The sequence below is a fragment of the Tiliqua scincoides genome, chromosome 1 (assembly GCF_035046505.1).
Source record: "Tiliqua scincoides isolate rTilSci1 chromosome 1, rTilSci1.hap2, whole genome shotgun sequence".
NCBI classification, from domain to species: domain Eukaryota; kingdom Metazoa; phylum Chordata; class Lepidosauria; order Squamata; family Scincidae; genus Tiliqua; species Tiliqua scincoides.
Window position 1 is genome coordinate 16,861,125 of NC_089821.1, and position 17,863 is coordinate 16,878,987.

Here is a 17,863-nt window from a genome sequence, read left to right on the forward strand (position 1 = left end):
ATAGTGCACAGGAACAAGAGCAGTGGATGGTGGAGCAGTAAGAGGAAACACAGATGTTACAGCAGCTGGCCAGACCAGTCAGAGCTGCAAGAAGGTGACTTGAGAGTTAAAGGACCAGTAACTAGGCAGCTGGGAAGTCTTCCTCATGGGCAGAGGCATTAGCGTAAGGGACTGTGTAGCAGCTAAAGGGAGAGGCATGGGACGGACTGTGTGTTGATGATGTGTGATGGAATAAACCCCTCCTGCAGTGCAATCATGAGTACCTCTTTAATTTAATCGTATGGCAAAATGCAGCAACATTATATAAAATTCACAATATACAAAAAAAAAAATTATATTTTATATACATACATACATACATACATACATACATATATATATATATATATATATATATATATATATATATATATATATATATATATATATATAAACAAGTATTAAAGCATGGTAAATAAAATCATGAATAAAAGTACATCATATGTTATATATGAACAGTTCCTAAGTGACTAGACCTGTGGCCGAATATCTAAATCATTTAAACATTGGACAGGAGTACCCTCAAGCAGGGAGCCAGAATACCTTCTAAGGGGGATTCCATTGCATTGTGATGTAAAGTTTGCGGAACACTCCCACAGTTACAATTAGGATTATCAACCAACCCCCATTTGTATTTTCAATATTGGCACCTGGCATGGTTGAACATAAGAACAGCCCCACTGGTATCACTCTGGTTAAGTGCTGTTCTTTTCCTCCTTGGAAGAGCAAAGCCATAGGGACATTGCGCTGGCTCAAGCACTAAACAGTTCAGACTTGGAAGCTGCCCACTCCTGACACCATGGTATCTCAATATCAGGATCTTCTCTGACTAATTGCTGTCCAAATTTCCACAACGGATTTGTCTGAAGATTTAGGTCTGAGAATCCTCAGCTTGCCTCGCATTTCTGCCACTCCCTTTTTAAGGCTAGTTGTCTTCTAAGATGTGGAGATGGTATATTAGATAATACTGGCAGCCAGTTGGAGGGTGTTGATTTGATGGTTCCTGATAGTAACCCCATTGTGTGATTAAGGATGCAATCCAAACTTGTGCTGGAACAGGCAAGCCAGGAGGCTTGCGCTGTATCCATCGCAGGTTCATGCCAAGAAGCAGCTCAGCCAGAGCTAAGGGAAAACTCTTCCCCTTACCCCTGGGTAAGGGCTGCTGGCCTCAATGGGTCTCCTCGGACTTGTGCCACCTCCAGAGGTGGCACAAGTCAGAGGAGAGCGGAGCAGCTTGAAGCTGCTCCGTTCTCCCTGGGGATGAGGGTTGGGATCCGACATAACTGCCAGATCCCAGTCCCACCTCTGGCTCCCTGCGTGCCAGCCCTCCCCCCGCCCAGGAATGCCTCTCTCCCTCCTCCTTCCCACTCCCCGTGCCTACCTTTGCCGCTTGTGTCAGCACAGGCGGGCCTACACAAGCGGCTGCGGGGAAGCCGGCACGGAGCTGTCTGTCAGCATCCGCGCATCAGCTCATCTGGATAAGCCAACATGGCTTCCTCATCAGGAGGTGCAAACGTGCTTTATGGCACATTTGAGACCCTCCCAGGCCAGCCCAGGTCCAGGTTAGAATTGCGCCCTAAGCCATTTCTGCCCAATGTTGCATATACAGAACATGGATCAAATGTGTGCATTTGTGGACTGAGCAGAAATGGGTTAAGTTGGACATTCACTACTTTTGTATGGGCACTGTTTAGCCATACAGGGCTACAGTAGTCAGTCACTAAGTATACTAGGGCAAGAGCTAATGTCCTAAGAGCTGAAGTACTTGCTCCCCAGCTGGTACCAGAAAGTTTATGTAAAATATTGTTCCTAGTTTGTATTTTGTCCATAGTTTTCCTTAAATATTCCTTATAAATTAAAGACCGATCAAGTATTTTGGATTACTTAGATTACAGCTGGTTCTTAAATCCACTTTTGGTATATAATTTTGCTTGTCTATTATTTAAATGAAAGCAAGTGACCTCAGTTTTACTATTATTAGGTTTTAGCATCCAGATCACAAAAAACTTATCCATTTCCTTTAAATCATTTTCAAGGGTTTTTTCAGAGGTGTCAAAATTTCCAGATTGTTTAATTAGCATGATGTCATCAGCATATATAAACTTTTTGGTAGCAGTGCTTGGTAAATCTGATTTATACATATATTATTATTATTATTATTATTATTATTATTAGTAGTAGTAGTAGTAGTAGTAGTAGTAGTAGTAGTAGTAGTAGTATTAACAGTATTTATATACCGCTTTTCAACTAAAAGTTCACAAAGCGGTTTACATAGAAAAATCAAATAACCAACAGAGAACCTTGTGGCAAACCCTAATTTAACCATCCTGCACTGGAACAGGCAAGCCAGGTGGTTTGCACTGTTTCCAGCGCAGGATAGTGGCCAGAAGTGGCTTAGCCAGAGACAAGGGGAAACATTTCCCCTTACCTCCAGGTAAGGGCTGCAGGGGCCTATGGGTCTCCTTGGACTGCCCCACCTCTTGAAGTGGCGCAAGTGCGAGGAGAGCAGAGCAGCTTGAAGCTGCTCTGTTCTTCCTGGGAACAGGAGTTGGAAACTGGCATAACTTCCAGATCCCAGCCCCGCCTCCTATTCCCCGCCCCCAGGGCCGTCCACTGCCCCCCTCCCCCCTCGCAGGAATGCCTCCTACCTCCTCCCTGCCTCCCCCAGGCCCACCTCTTCTGCTTGTGTTGGCGGGGAAGCCACCACGGAGGCTGGATTCAGTCTCCTTGTGTTGGCGCATCTCCTTGCGCCAACGTGGCTTCTTCCTGAGGAGGTGTAAATGTGCCTTATGGAAAGTTTGTGACCCTCCTGGGCCAGCGCAAAGGACATGCACCGACCCAATCCTGGGTCAGGATTGCGCCCTAAATGTACTTCAGTATACCTACAACTCTTTATTGCTAGAACTCCTTCAACACTGACTTACCCCCATTAGAGGAGAAATGGTCCAATGGAAAGGCAGAGGCCAATACGGTTGTCCTCTGTCCTGTGAAGACTACACATTAGTAAGAACATAACATAATACGCACTTCCAATATATTTCCTAACTATACTGGAAGTTGTTTCATCTAATACATCAGAGAGTGGCATTTGCCTTCTTTGAGGCATCACCAAGTTGCTGACTTATGGTTACTTTGTGATGAATCAAGATTTGCATATGTTTTCTTCTGTCATTTGCAGCTAATGTGTTCCTAGATGAGAACCAAGTGCTTGTGTTTGGGCATTACCTACTTAATGACATCATTTCCTGCTTAATGATGCCACTTCTGGCCCTTAGCAGGCACCATGAACGCTATTTGGCCCACTGTGTGAAATGAGTTTGACACCCATGTGCTAAGGAGATTGTTGATTGGATTCACTGAGAGTTGTGATGCATGTGCAAAAGAAGCATTTAACTGAAATTCATTCACTAAGATTTGGGAGTGACAAAGACTCCTTATTTGTCTCATCTGTTTCAGGGACTTTTCCTATGACCTCATCTATAGAAAGGAGCAGTATCCAGTCATCACTTCCTTCTGGCCATAGGTATTCTCATAGCCTAATTGTTTCACCCAGCACCTTTCCTGCCTCTCCAATGAAAGGATATGAAGATTTATCTAAACATGTCTTGGCTAACGCAACTGCTGAGGTGAGTACGTGAACTTGGGGGGTGGTTCTGCTTAGTATTTTCCAGAGAAAAACTACAGAAAAGTTCTGGACATCTGCTACTTAACCTGTTTCTGACCAGCCCACAGGTGTACGTATTTGATCCATGTTGCATATATGCAATGTTGGGCAGAAATGGTTTAACCTTCCTTTTAGCAAACAACTGTCTCACACATTGTTTTTCCTACATAGAGACATTTGTGTAAGGAAAACCATATATGACATTATGCATGAAAGTATCACTGAGCATCTGTTTTGCCACAATTGCATAAATCTGAATGTTGCTGTGAGAGCTCCTTTTAAACACACACAAACTTGTTCAAAGTTATGGAAAAAATACCACATTCTCACCTTACACAATTGTATTTGGGAAGGGAAATTGTTTCATGGCTCTAAGAAATCTGGTTGAATGTACAGCTCTCTGCTTGTTTGTTGCAGGAAAATACATTCCTGAAATATTGCTTCAGTGGGATGGGGGAATCAGAGAATTCTCAAGTGAATAAAATGGATGTCCTCCCCAATCAGAAACCCAAAATGTGGCAGTACGACTGACCAGACTATTAGTCCTAATCGTGCTGGCAGTTTTTAAGCTGAAGGGAAAATGTTTTGTATACAGTTAACAGTTAATACAACTGTATCTAATCCTATGCATGTCTACTCAGAGGTAAGTCCCATTATAGTCAGTGGGGTTTACTCTCAGGTAAGTGCGGATAGGATTTTAGCCTTAGACTTGATTCTCCATTCTTGATCCAGAGAATGGTAGAAAACATTCTTCTGATGCCATTAAAGTGTATCAGCTTTGTTGTAAGGGAACAACAGTTATACTGCCCGTTTAACATTTTGTGGTAATGGATTATTTGCTTACAAGTCCTTCAAAGAAGCAAAAGTGAGACCCAGTCCAAATACACTGACATAATACACTGTGTGACATTCAGACGAAAACATGAATTCCCTTTATCAGGCTGAAAACTTTAGTAACTTTATTTCAACAAAACTAAATTAAATCAACGGAATCTGTAACTTCTTTAACTATAACTTTCTTTAATTGCTTCAAAGGTTATGGCAGTGTGTTCCAATGACTTGAAGAACCTTTACAATGGCCAGGCCACAGCTGGTTGGAAGTAAGTTTGCCCAAAGTTCATCAAGGTATAAATACATACATTTTACTTCATTCTGAATGGACATCCACTTTCTTTTGTCTTTCTTGCTCAGATATCAGTGTGTGGAAAAGGATGTACTAGTTTACTATAAAGCCTTCTCATCATCCACAACTAAGCATGGATTCCTAGGAGCAGGAATAATCAACAGGCCTCTTCCCACTATTTTGTGTATGCTGAAGGACCCTAGTAAAAGACATCTGTATGACAAAACCATTACAACAGCTCAAGTATACAAGAAAATAACCAGCAGCATTGAGTTAGGCAAGTACATTTTTTATCTGCAGTGTAATGGAAATCCATGCATAGCTCACACTAGGCTGAACTCTTCCTACCGTTGCTTATTTTTTTTTCATATAAAAGTTATTGAAAAGCCCAAATAAGATTATAACAGGGAACCTATGTCAATAAGGCATTACCCAGCAGAAAATCAATACAGACCATGCAATTTAAACTGCAGGGTTTGGCAAGCAGTAGTAGTTTGCAATTGTAACTTGCATAGCCTTCTTGGATTGTTAAATGAGTAGCAATCCAGGTTAAAAATAACAACTTCCCTAAAGAGTTAAGTTGCAAAGAAATGAAACAGAGCAGAAGCAAACACAAAGAATGCATGAAGGAAGGGTCTGTCCCTCCTTGACCTCTGCTACCCTTTCCTGATGCAGAGTTCACTGCATTGTTATAACAACAAGCAGTTGGGAGAAGGCAGTTGCAGTGGAAAAGGAAGCATATGGAGAGAAGGATAATCAATTTTCCCATCTGCTACTTCTTTGCTACAAATCACACCACCGTCACAGTTCCTTGGAGGTCACCTAGCTTCCCAACTCCAGGTTTACCCTAAAATGTCTACTTCATCCCGCTGAGTGCTGTGCTGTTTTTGTTCCAGTTTGACTACAGTAGAGTAAGCCCTCTGACTGATCGGAAAATGACCTCCTGCCTTTTGATTTAATTGCAGTGTATGTGGTGAGTGACGTTTCTTTGTGTTACCAAAAGCAACCAAGGGACTTCTGCTGCATCTCTGTAGAAGCCAAAAAGGTAAATATCAGGACTCTCAGGGATTTTCCTTTACAACTGTTAACATTACTGCAGTCACAAGATTTTTTGATACCGTGTTACCACCAGATGTGTGGCTATGAATCCATGCATTTCCAGGACATTACAGTCCTGGCAAACGCTTCTTCCCATTCATGCACAGACCAGCTTCTTTGTGAAGCTACACCTGTGCCAGCCTGTAAACAGCCAGCAATGCGTTCTGATAGGCAGTGGCGTAGCTGGAGGGGGGCGCTCCGTTTTGCTCCCCCCACCGGGAATGGCTCCAAAGGGAGGGGCCGCTTGCCCGCCTCGCCGAGGCTCCCAGCCAGCCTGAGTGCTACGCCCCCCTCCAGCTACGCCACCACTGATACGTAAGTTCATTGGAGAGTAAAGGCTGGAAAAAGTCAGGGAGAGAAAAACACATTTGTTCGTTCTGGATCTTCCTCAACAAATTCTTTTTGGTGCTTCCTTGTATCCAGGAGAACGTGTCCATCCTAGCTATTCAATCTGTTTATGAGGAATCCATGCCCCGTCCTTGTAAAGAAATGGTACGAGGGGAGATTTTGCCCAGTGCTTGGATATTAGAACCAGATACAGTCAATGGACGAGACATCACCAAAGTCATCTACATGGTACAGGTAAGTGTTCATGCAAATCTATACACAAAGATTAAAATATATTCTCATACTTGAGACTGGGCCAGTGAAAGAGTATTGTATTCTTGAAAACAAGGAGTGAGTGGGCAGCCAAGGCCACTATAGTACTTATAATGTATTTACTTAGAATAGTAAATTTTGCAAAGAAATGCTACATGTATACATACGCATGCTTTAGCCAAAAATGATCAAAAGCCTGCAATTGCATGGTCAAAGGACTGAGTTTGATTGAATGCAGTAAACACACACACTATCCCAAAATAGCTATATAGTATAAGTCTCAATAAGTATAAAGAGCCACAAATTAGTGAGAAGCTGCTTATCTTCAACCCTGCTGCAAGAAACTGAACTGAGGCACTGAACATAAGAAGAGCCCCACTGGATCAGGCCAAAGGCCCATCTAGTCCAGCTTCCTGTATCTTACAGCGGCCCACCAAATGCCTCAGGGAGCACACTAGACAACAAGACACAACCTGCATCCTGGTGCCCTCCCTTGCATCTGGCACTCTGAAGTAGCCTACCTCTACAACCAGGCACCTGCACATACTTATCATGACTTGTAATCTGTGATACTTTTACTTCAGAGACTTGTCCACTCCCCTCTTAAAGGCTTCTAGGCAAGATGCCATTTCTATTTCCTGTGACAAGGCATTCTACCGGAACCAGTATGTTTGGTGCTTTATCCAATGGTATTATGTGCCTTTATGGCTTTGATTTTAGCTGTATAAGGAAAATAATTGTCTTATGAGCAATTGTCCCCTGGGGGCTGGGGCTAAGAATAGGCCCTCAGTTTGGCTGTACTTGTCGTAAGAGGCGACTAAACAGCCACCGGGTAGATGGGACTCGTCAGCCTAGGAAGGCAGCTCATCTAAGAGAAGGAAACTCTGACCTCAAACCTCCACTGCCTTGTGGCTACATCCAGTTCTGGAAAAGGCTTCAGGAGTCAACCTCGAGGCAAAATCAGGAGCCGGAGTCCCTTAGGCAGTTCATGGCTGAACACAGTCACGTTCTGGCAACTCCTGCGTCGCCGCTGGAACCAACCGTATTGGCTTCTGCCTTTCCATTGGACCATTCCAGCGACGTGGAGAGGGGGGATTTGCTGCATGGGTAACAGCCTATCCTCCATACCTTCTTTACCCAGGCTTCGCGCACTGGAGAGGACACTCCAACTTCGCCATACGGCGTCGGCACAACACGGGAAGCAGCAGTTTACCGGTTATAAGTCTTTGCTCGATTGGCGTAGAGCATGACGCCAGGGGCTGCTTCCGACGGTGGGAGAGATCATTGCATCTCATTGGGCAGCTACCGCCCGCCTTAAGCTGGGCAGTCCCCAGCCAGTAAGGTGTTGCCTCGCCACGGTCCGTTAACCTCATGGGGTGCGTGGGGTTTAGGGTGAAAACCGACAAGCGGATCGACAACTCTGCACCATGCAACCAAAAACAGAAAACTACTGCCCTAAAGCTGGGCACCTGGAACGTTAGGACAATGACACCTGGCTTCTCTGATGACCTGCAAGAAATAGACGACGCACGCAAAACAGCTGTCATCGACATGGAGCTGAGCAGACTGCAGATGGACATCGTCGCCCTTCAAGAGACTAGGCTGCCAGATTCCGGATCTGTCAAGGAGAGAAATTTCTCATTTTTCTGGCAGGGAAAACCACCAAACGAAACCAGGGAACATGGCGTTGGCTTTGCGGTCAGAAATACCCTGCTGAAATCCATCATCCCACCTACTGTGGGAAGTGAAAGAATTTTGTCCCTGCAGCTCCAGTCATCAGCAGGACCTATCACTCTCATCAGTGCTTATGCACCGACTCTGTCGTCTCCAGCAGAAGCCAAAGACAAATTCTATGATGACCTGGCCACCACTGTCAAGAAAATCCCTGTAAAAGAGCCATTGTTCATCCTCGGCGATTTCAATGCTAGAGTTGGTGCTGATAACAGTTCATGGCCCACTTGCTTAGGTCAGTTTGGCACTGGGAGGATGAACGAAAATGGCCAACGCCTGCTAGAGTTTTGCTGTCATCACGGTCTCTGTGTCAGCAACACGTTCTTCAACACAAAGCCCCAACATAGAGTCTCTTGGAGACATCCAAGATCAAAGCACTGGCACCAGCTCGACCTGATCCTCACCAGACGCTCCAGCCTTCCCAGCATCAAGATCACACGCAGTTATCATGGTGCTGCCTGTGACACTGACCACTCCCTGGTGTGCAGCAGAGTGAAACTGCAAACAAAGCGACTGTATCACACGAAAAAGGAAGGAAGACCTCGCATTGATACCAGCAAGACCCGGGATCAGAGAAAAGTGGAGGAATTTGCACAAGCGCTTGAGGAATCTCTTCCAGGCCCGGCCGACGCAAACGCATCCAACAGATGGGAACATTTCAAGAATACCGTTTACAACACCGCCTTGTCCATATTCGGCAAGAAGACCAACAAGGCGACAGACTGGTTTGAAGCCCACTCTGAGGAGTTGACACCAGTCATTGAGGAAAAGAGGAGAGCTCAAGCAGCATACAAGGTCTGTCCCAGTGAGCGCAACCTGCAGGTCCTCCGAACTGCTCGCAGCAAAGTCCAACAGACTGCCAGGAGATGTGCTAACGACTACTGGCTCCAGCTCTGTTCCGAGATACAGATAGCAGCTGACACGGGCAACATCAAGGGGATGTATGATGGTATCAAGCAGGCCCTAGGTCCAACACAGAGGAAAATTGCCCCTCTGAAGTCTGCCACAGGCGAGGTCATCCAGGATCGGGCGCAGCAGATGGAACGCTGGGTGCAGCACTACTCTGAGCTATATTCCAGAGAAAATGTAGTCACCGAAGAAGCACTGAACAACATTGAGTGCCTGCCTGTACTGGAAGAGCTTGACAGCGAACCAACCCTAGAAGAACTTCACGTGGCCCTGGACTCCCTTGCCTTTGGCAAGGCACCTGGAAAAGACAGCATCCCTGCTGAAGTCCTAAAATGCTGCAAAGAGATCATCGTCACTGAGCTGCATGAAATCCTCTGTCTCTGCTGGAGAGAAGGTGGAGTACCTCAAGACATGAGGGATGCAAACATCATCACGCTGTACAAGAACAAAGGTGACAGGGGTGACTGCAACAACTACCGCGGCATCTCTCTCCTTAGCGTTGTAGGAAAGCTGTTTGCCTGAGTTGTACTAAAGAGGCTCCAGGTACTTGCAGAGAGCGTCTATCCAGAATCGCAGTGTGGATTCCGAGCCAACAGGTCCACCACTGATATGGTATTCTCCCTTAGACAACTGCAGGAGAAATGCAGGGAACAACGACAGCCACTCTTTATAGCCTTCATAGATCTCACAAAGGCTTTCGACCTGGTCAGCAGAGACGGCCTCTTCAAGATTCTCCCCAAGATTGGATGTCCACCCAGGCTCCTCAGCATCATCAGATCTTTCCACAAGGACATGAAGGGCACTGTTGTCTTCGATGGCTCCACATCAGACCCTTTTGACATCCGAAGCGGAGTGAAGCAGGGCTGTGTTCTTGCACCAACCTTGTTTGGGATTTTCTTCGCTGTCCTGCTGAAGCAGGCCTTTGGAACTGCAACAGAAGGCATCTATCTCCGGACCAGATCAGACAGAAAGCTCTTCAACCTCTCCAGACTGAGAGCAAAATCCAAAGTCCAGCTGAAATGTCTGCGTGACTTCCTCTTTGCCGACGATGCAGCTGTCACTACCCACTCTGCCAAAGATCTCCAGCAGCTCATGGATCGTTTTAGCAAGGCCTGCCAAGATTTTGGACTGACAATCAGCCTGAAGAAAACACAGGTCATGGTTCAGGATGTGGACTCACCTCCCTGCATTACAATCTCTGAGCATGAACTGGAGGTTGTCCATGACTTTGTGTACCTTGGCTCAACGATCTCCGACACTCATTCTCTCGATGCCGAGCTAAACAGGCGCATCGGTAAAGCAGCTACCACGTTTTCCAGACTCACAAAGAGAGTCTGGTCCAACAAGAAGCTGACGGAACATACCAAGATCCAGGTCTACAGAGCTTGTGTCCTGAGTACACTTCTGTACTGCAGCGAGTCATGGACTCTTCGCCCACAACAGGAGAGGAAACTGAGCGCTTTCCACATGCGCTGCCTCCGACGCATCCTCGGCATCACCTGGCAGGACAAAGTTCCAAACAACACAGTCCTGGAACGTGCTGGAATCCCTAGCATGTATTCACTGCTGAAACAGAGACGCCTGCGTTGGCTCGGTCATGTCGTGAGAATGGATGATGGCCGGATCCCAAAGGATCTCCTCTATGGAGAACTCGTGCAAGGAAAGCGCCCTACAGGTAGACCACAGCTGCGATACAAGGACATCTGCAAGAGGGATCTGAAGGCCTTAGGGATGGACCTCAACAAGTGGGAAACCCTGGCCTCTGAGCGGCCCGCTTGGAGGCAGGCTGTGCAGCATGGCCTTTCCCAGTTTGAAGAGACACTTTGCCAACAGTCTGAGGCTAAGAGGCAAAGAAGGAAGGCCCATAGCCAGGGAGACAGACCAGGGACAGACTGCACTTGCTCCCGGTGTGGAAGGGATTGTCACTCCCGGATTGGCCTTTTCAGCCACACTAGACGCTGTGCCAGAACCACCTTTCAGAGCGCGATACCATAGTCTTTCGAGACTGAAGGTTGCCAATACAATGAGCAATAAATGTGCTTTGGCTCCTGGCTAGTGTCTCACATAGAATCAATTAATTACGTTTGCTTCACAGATATTGGTTTGGTTGGGAATTCACAAGGGAAGGGGTGCGGGTATAAGAGACATTTGACAGAATTGCATGGGCAGGGGGGAGTAAGAAGAAATTACCCACTTTTCAAAATTCACCCCACCCCACCAGATCAGTTATCTCTCTGGTCATACTTGAATGTTCAGCCTGAATCATGCTGCAATATAAATCATGGCTCCAAGCTATAGCTTTCCAGCTTTAGCAGATATGTATGTGTCCTAGTGTTGTGGGAAGTTAGGCTTTTAAAAACATCCAGCCATGATATAAACAAATCTTCATTTCTATAGTAATTAACTTTTTTCATTTTTTAAGTGCAGTCTTTCAGAAGCATTGGGATTTTTTTTTTACACTTTAATATGAATATTTTTTGCAGAATTTTACAGAAGCAGAAAATGCAAGTGACAGGACTAATACAGTTCACTACTGACCAAGTTTTCTTATATCTCTTTAGGTTGATCTTGGTGCCCCGGCTATCCCTGCAAGACTTCTGAGTTCTATTGCCAAGCGCCAGCCTTTGGTGATTGCTAGGCTTGCTCACTTTCTTGCTGGTTAGGTATGCATGGGACATCGTTACTGAAGCAGATGAGTTGGATGAACCAAATGTAAATACTGTACCAGAAATCCTAGTCTTTACACTTTCTAGCCATCTTCAGTTCTAAGACAATAAATGCTCGCAAAGCTGACTGGACTATATGTAGTAGTAACTAAGCAACATATGCTTTGGAGCCGAAACTCAGTGTTAATGAAGTATCTCTCCTTGGCCTGAAATGCTTTTCTGTTCAGTCCTTTGGGGAAGGGAAACCTCATCAGATACAGTGGTGAAATAAGGCTCATTCCTTTTAGAAACTACCAGCATTGTCAGACAGACAGATGTTTGCAAACAGTTGCAATTTTAAATGGATTCTTTTTGCCCAGTGGGGCAAATGGAAGGCTGCTGGTGCAATGAGACAAAAGATTGGTCTAAACTTGAAGTTAGCAGAAAGTTTTTAGAAACCCTTCACCACTGAAGCAAAACTACTGTAATCTCTTTTGCAGAGTGCCTGGTCAGAAGGTTGCCTGTAAATGAATAATTCATTGTAATAATTGTACATAGTCTACTTCCTGATTAGAGAAGCTCGAAGCTTCTCTACAGGTTATGATGCCAACTACTAACAGGAGCTGCTGGAGTGACAGCTCATTTGAAGGTGCATCAGACAGTCACTACTTGCCCTCAGCCAGAAACACAACTCAGGTAGGGAGACAATAGTCTACTATGGAATGATAGCATCACAAGCCTAATTGCTTGAACTTAGCAGCTGTAAAACATGAACAGGGACACTAGTTTACTGCATAGCAGCAACTAAATCATGGAAAGTGGTTTCTAACACAGCATCAGGTGCATCCATTTAGTTTCCAACTCCTTTCTGTAAGAGCAGCAGGTTTAAGTCACAAATGAAAACTTAGTGATGAGTTAGCTACTGGCTCTTGACCATGCCAGGTTGAACCTGGTCTGGGAGCTGGAAGAGTCAGTCGTCATCCCCCACTATGCACCCATGCTGATTTCTTCTACTACATGAGTACAGTTTTGCTGCTCCTTAAGGTTCTGATTTGTTATAACAATCAAACTTGAGTTAATTAAAATTACATTTATTGTATTCTGATCATACTGAATGTATAGAATTTTCCCCCTCCTTGCTATAAACTAGTGTCCAAAAGCATGTTTTAGTCAGGTGAAGGTGTAGTTATTTGATTCAAGTTGTTCCTAAAACTAGGCTGTGCAAACAAAGTAGTGTAAACATCATGTTACCGATAGCTGTTGCATCATTTCTGCCACCCTGCTCTTGTTAATCACAAGCCTGCTTCTAGAGCTTAGTGCCTCGCCTAGTGTTTATTATTATTATTATTGGGGCTATGCCCGGTTCCCAACTACCTTATAGAATCCCACGTGGAAAAAAAATACCTGGTCATGAGCTCCTTTTTGCCCCCTTAATGCATAACATACTATTTCTGCTTTAAGTAACGGAGGACGGATTACTGTGACCTACACTGCAGCAATAGTTTGTCACACCAGAAATGAGTAAGGCAGGCTATTAGAACGAATGAGTATATTGCCATTTGATACAGTTACATTTAATTTTTGTATAAATAGCAACTAAAGGCAGGAGCCTGAAAACTTTGACTAGGGTACCAGGTCTTTTCTGCCCCTCAGGCCCTATTAAAGTTGCTGCAGCAGAACAGCCAGCCATGCAGTAAGGGGAGGGGGGAAGCCTGATCAAGCCCCTGTGTGCTCATGGAAGTGCCTTCTGCCCACAGTTAGGTTTGGTTGGATCCTGACACAACTGCTTCCCCCCCCCCCCCAAAAAAAGTTGAGTTCTCCCCTCTTCAGTAATTCAGAAATCTGATTGACCTGGACACTGTATATACCTATAGCACAATTTAGGCTGCAATCCTATGTACATCTGCTCAAAATTCAATTTTACTCATTAGATCAACTCGAGTAAATATGGATAGGATTCAGCTGTTAACCCAACTGAGCAGCAAATACCACTAGCTGTCAAGAAAGCAAAGCACAGAAATTATATTTGACCTAAGTTTGAAAGTATGCCAATAGTTTATTGTATTACAGAAATCCAGCAAGGTGGTTGACAGCTGCAGATGTAACTTACAGCACCCAGAACACTCAGCCTTGCAATCCTATGGATTTATTTAGGGGAGTGGAACTCTCTAAACTTCCCACAGTACCAGCAATGGTGTATTGTAATATGGGAATTAGGGACAGATTTTAGAAAATTATTCAAATGATCACTGGCTGAATATTTGCTAAACCTTAGGTTTTTTTCCCTTTATTTTTTTGGACATGGCACTCTGTTAATGAACCAAACAGCTTTAGCAGGAACAACATCTAAGATGGACTCTATTCTTAACACAGATGGTGCCCAGTGAAGGATAATGTCTTATTGTACAGTGCATCAGATGTTTATTTTTATAAATGCATACAATTGTTTTTCTATGTTTACAAATTAAGTTATTTATATATACTTGTTTTGAGGTGGTTTTCTAAGCTGAAGCTAATTATTATTTTTACAGGTATGCAATTAATGTATGCTTTTTAGAAATAATTGATACTTTAAAAGTACTATTTATATAACAAACATTTTCTTTTGCAACTATAACACTGATACCTGTGAATGCCTAGAATGAGAATAGTCTTAAAATGGGGCAAAACTATTTTCTGTGAAACCTTTTATTGAATGTGGGAGAATAGGCCATTTACTGTACCATATGTTTAGCCCATATCTGCTTTTAACCAAGATTGCTATTTTCATATCCTCACAATAAATAATTTTCTACACAGAGAAATGGCTGAAAGCTATATTTTCTTCACTGTGAAAAGTTGTATATTGAACTATGATAGTAAGCTCTTTTTGTCTCCCCCCCCACTATCACACTTGTGAGCTTTTTCATTAGTCTTTCTGCCCGTATTTCTCCAGAGTCTTCCTACAAGATCTACTTAGCATAGGCAAAGTAAACACCAGAGTGTTCTTTCTATTATGGAAAATGATGAGCAATTCAATTCATATGCAATTGTTGCAAAAGCAAGAAGCGTATCACTTACAGCAGGATACCTTGTTAGCATTTTGCAAAGTCTCCATGATGATACTTTGAGTCAAAATTAACATTCAAGCAAAGACTAACATGAGGATTTTTTATACTGAAGCCTGAGATTCACCTCATCAAGAGGTTTTTCATGAAATTTGTTTTGTACACTATAACTAGAATGACAAAAAAGGCAGACCATTAGAAAGGCACAGAAATTTACTTTTAATAATAAAAATCAAGCAGGAATCATAAGGAGAATATTTTAATGCAGTGAAGAAAAAGCAGGGAGGAAAGTAGGAGAGTAAAAAGACCGTTCATAGAAACTCAATGCCAAGCAGTGAAGACCATCATCATTTTGGGAGTTCCTTGACTATTTCCTTTAAGGCAAGCCTACTAAATGCTAGTTCACACAGAAGAAAAGATTGTCTTATTTAAAACGTGCTGGAGACATCCCAGAAAAGTTATTGGTTTTAAACTCTATAGTTATAGCATCAGAGCATTCCTCAATATTTAAGGTAAATATTTTTTAAATGGCAGACACTTCTGGCAGTTTATAATTAAATACCGCCACTTCATACTTCTCTTATCAATAGAAACTCACAAATACAAAAAGCTACGTTTTGTAAAGGGTAAGCACTCTTGGTTAAAAATAATCCAAGCCAGTACTTGAATCTAAACTGTTGTGTTAAAACATGATTTGACCTTTTTAAAAAAATACACTTACAACTTCTCAAACATGAGCTCTTGATAAACAATACCTGTCTCGCAGTTAAAGTTTTTCAGTCCTCAAACTTTTAGAAATCCGACAGCTCCTACAGCTGTATGTTGCACACCTTCCACCTCCTGTAGATCCATCTGATCTGCTCCTCCGATTCCTATTAAGGTGCTTAAAAGGGCTCCTCTTGAAACTGTGTATATTTACCCTCATAACATCTAGACATAATTTGCTGAGGGCCAGACAGAGCTCCCGCACTAATGTCCAAGTGCAGCCACAGCCAGGGCATTATTAACCAATAAGTCCAGCAGCTGTGTGCTTGTGCTAGCTTTGTGCTGCCACTGTCCCTCTAGACTGTCCCACCAAATCACAAGGCACAGTCTTTGGTTCTGCAATGTAATTGTCAGAAACAAATATTCTTAACAGAGCTTCTAGACCCTTGGAAAAATCCTGCAACAAGAAAAAATGCAAAACAAAGTTAAACCTATTTAACCTGTGGAGGATATACTTTGTTCTTATGGTTAGTGCTAATGCAGTTCACAGGCCTTAACAGAGCTAATCACTGTGTTGGCAAAATTTACTGTAAAGAATACGCCAAATAGCAACCACCTTCTACAAATTTTCCCTTTGAAGGGTACAGAGGCTAAAGCAGTTTCACATTTGCTTGCCCAGTTTCCACTTTCAATAGAGACTGAAGGATCTTGATTACTAAACACCAAGTTCACTGAAACATATCTTGGGTAAGATGGACAGAATCCTTGGGGAACACAGCAATTTCAACTCTTCACCATCAGGTTCTGTACAGAACATCCAACAGTTCTTTCTGCCACATCCAATCAGGAATTCAATATAAATGCAGATTTGTATTTGTATGTATATGTTTATTATAAATATTCAAAAAAAACATATGAATCTGCTTTTACTAGGCTAGGCCAACAGTTCCTAAACTGTGGGTTGCAACCTGATTTTTGGTGGCCAGCACCAGCTGTGGCAGTGCAAGGCATTCTGGAGCACTACCTGGCTGCCACATAGTGAGCCGTAGTGCTAATAAGACTGGGAGCCAATGGGCTAGGCCAGTAGTTCCCAAATTTTTTCAACTGATGGTTCCCTGACCAACTAGGCCATTGGCCACAGCTCCCCATTAGAGCTACAATTCTATACATTGTATTGGGCAGCAGGTTTTTGGTGAGGATTCCGCTCCTCCCCTGTCTACCACAATTTGGGGACCACTGAGCTAGGCCACTGGCTCCTCTAGCTCACCATTACACTGACTGACAGTGGCCCTTCAGGATTTCAGAAAGAGGTCCTTCTTAGTCCTATCTGGAGATACCAGAGATTGAACTCAGGACCTTCTGCATGCAAAGTTGATGGCACTGTGAGTTACAGCCTATTCCATCAGCTTTCATTTTGACTTGCACACTAGCTTGACACAGGTATTCAAGCAGCAGAAGGAACTACAACGCAGCTGAAGTTGTATTGAGTTGGCCCACTCAGCGTTGGGGTAGAGACAGCACACTGAGTGAACATCCTTCTCTGTGTTTTGGAATTCTATTCAAACATGTTTGTCAGTTTATCTACCATTTTTGGCTGATACTGGTAGCTGGCAGGGCATAGCTTTTCTTCATTACTAACAAAATCCTCCAAACACCATTACCTCCAGATGTACTGATTCCATGAGAACATCACCATAGGATGGAGTAATAAAGAAAAAATTACGGCATTTGGGATTTTTTATGTCACCATCATACTTTTAAATAATAAAACCAGTCATAACAGAAAAAGACGCAGTTATCAACGCCAAGCTCTCTCACATCCCCCTACTCCACACACTTTTGCAGCATGCTGATAAAACCTCTTGTCCAGACCAGCAACTCCATTTCATTGAAAACACATACCATACGAGTAGGAGACATGCCTTTCCAATTAATATTTGTGTTCATGCCTGAATTGCACATCAAATACTTACTGATGGCCATGGAAGTTTCTGGAGATCACGCAAACAGTGCTGTATTTCCGTATCTGCCATTAAGCCATGCTCAACAAGACCGTGAAGCATGAACAGGTACAAATCCCACTACAAAAGAAGCACACAGAAGCACACAGGCTGTAGTATCTGCATTGTAGCCAAAATGCTGCTCAGGTGGAAATACTACTAGCAGAAAACATCTCCCCACCACCACCACCACCCACCCGTACACAGAGAAGAGTGCACTGAAACAGTCATGCACGATAGTTGGTTAGTGTAAATCTCTTCCTTCCACTAACCCAAAAATCAGATAATATAGTGGGCCCTCA

At 43.6% G+C, this 17,863-nt stretch overlaps 2 protein-coding genes across 3 annotated transcripts in view; one reads left to right on the forward strand and one right to left on the reverse strand.

Moving 5' to 3' along the window:
- STARD9 (StAR related lipid transfer domain containing 9) overlaps positions 1-13,365 on the forward strand; it is a 133,222-nt gene extending 119,857 nt beyond the window's left edge. Inside the window, exons 29-34 of the mRNA XM_066618701.1 lie at positions 3,496-3,665; positions 4,739-4,803; positions 4,895-5,103; positions 5,792-5,871; positions 6,348-6,506; positions 11,726-13,365. Coding sequence (XP_066474798.1) covers positions 3,496-3,665; positions 4,739-4,803; positions 4,895-5,103; positions 5,792-5,871; positions 6,348-6,506; positions 11,726-11,827 — 785 coding nt within the window. The 3' untranslated portion in view covers positions 11,828-13,365. The remainder of the gene's footprint in view (positions 1-3,495; positions 3,666-4,738; positions 4,804-4,894; positions 5,104-5,791; positions 5,872-6,347; positions 6,507-11,725) is intronic.
- Positions 13,366-15,067: 1,702 nt separating this feature from the next.
- The window catches only part of CDAN1 (codanin 1), a 45,435-nt gene continuing 42,639 nt past the window's right edge, over positions 15,068-17,863 (reverse strand). For both annotated transcript variants that reach the window (XM_066625586.1, XM_066625578.1), the window contains exons 27-28: positions 17,535-17,642; positions 15,068-16,018 (exon numbers count right to left, since the gene is read on the reverse strand). In XM_066625586.1, the coding sequence (XP_066481683.1) occupies positions 15,893-16,018; positions 17,535-17,642 (234 nt within the window). In that variant the 3' untranslated portion in view covers positions 15,068-15,892. The remainder of the gene's footprint in view (positions 16,019-17,534; positions 17,643-17,863) is intronic.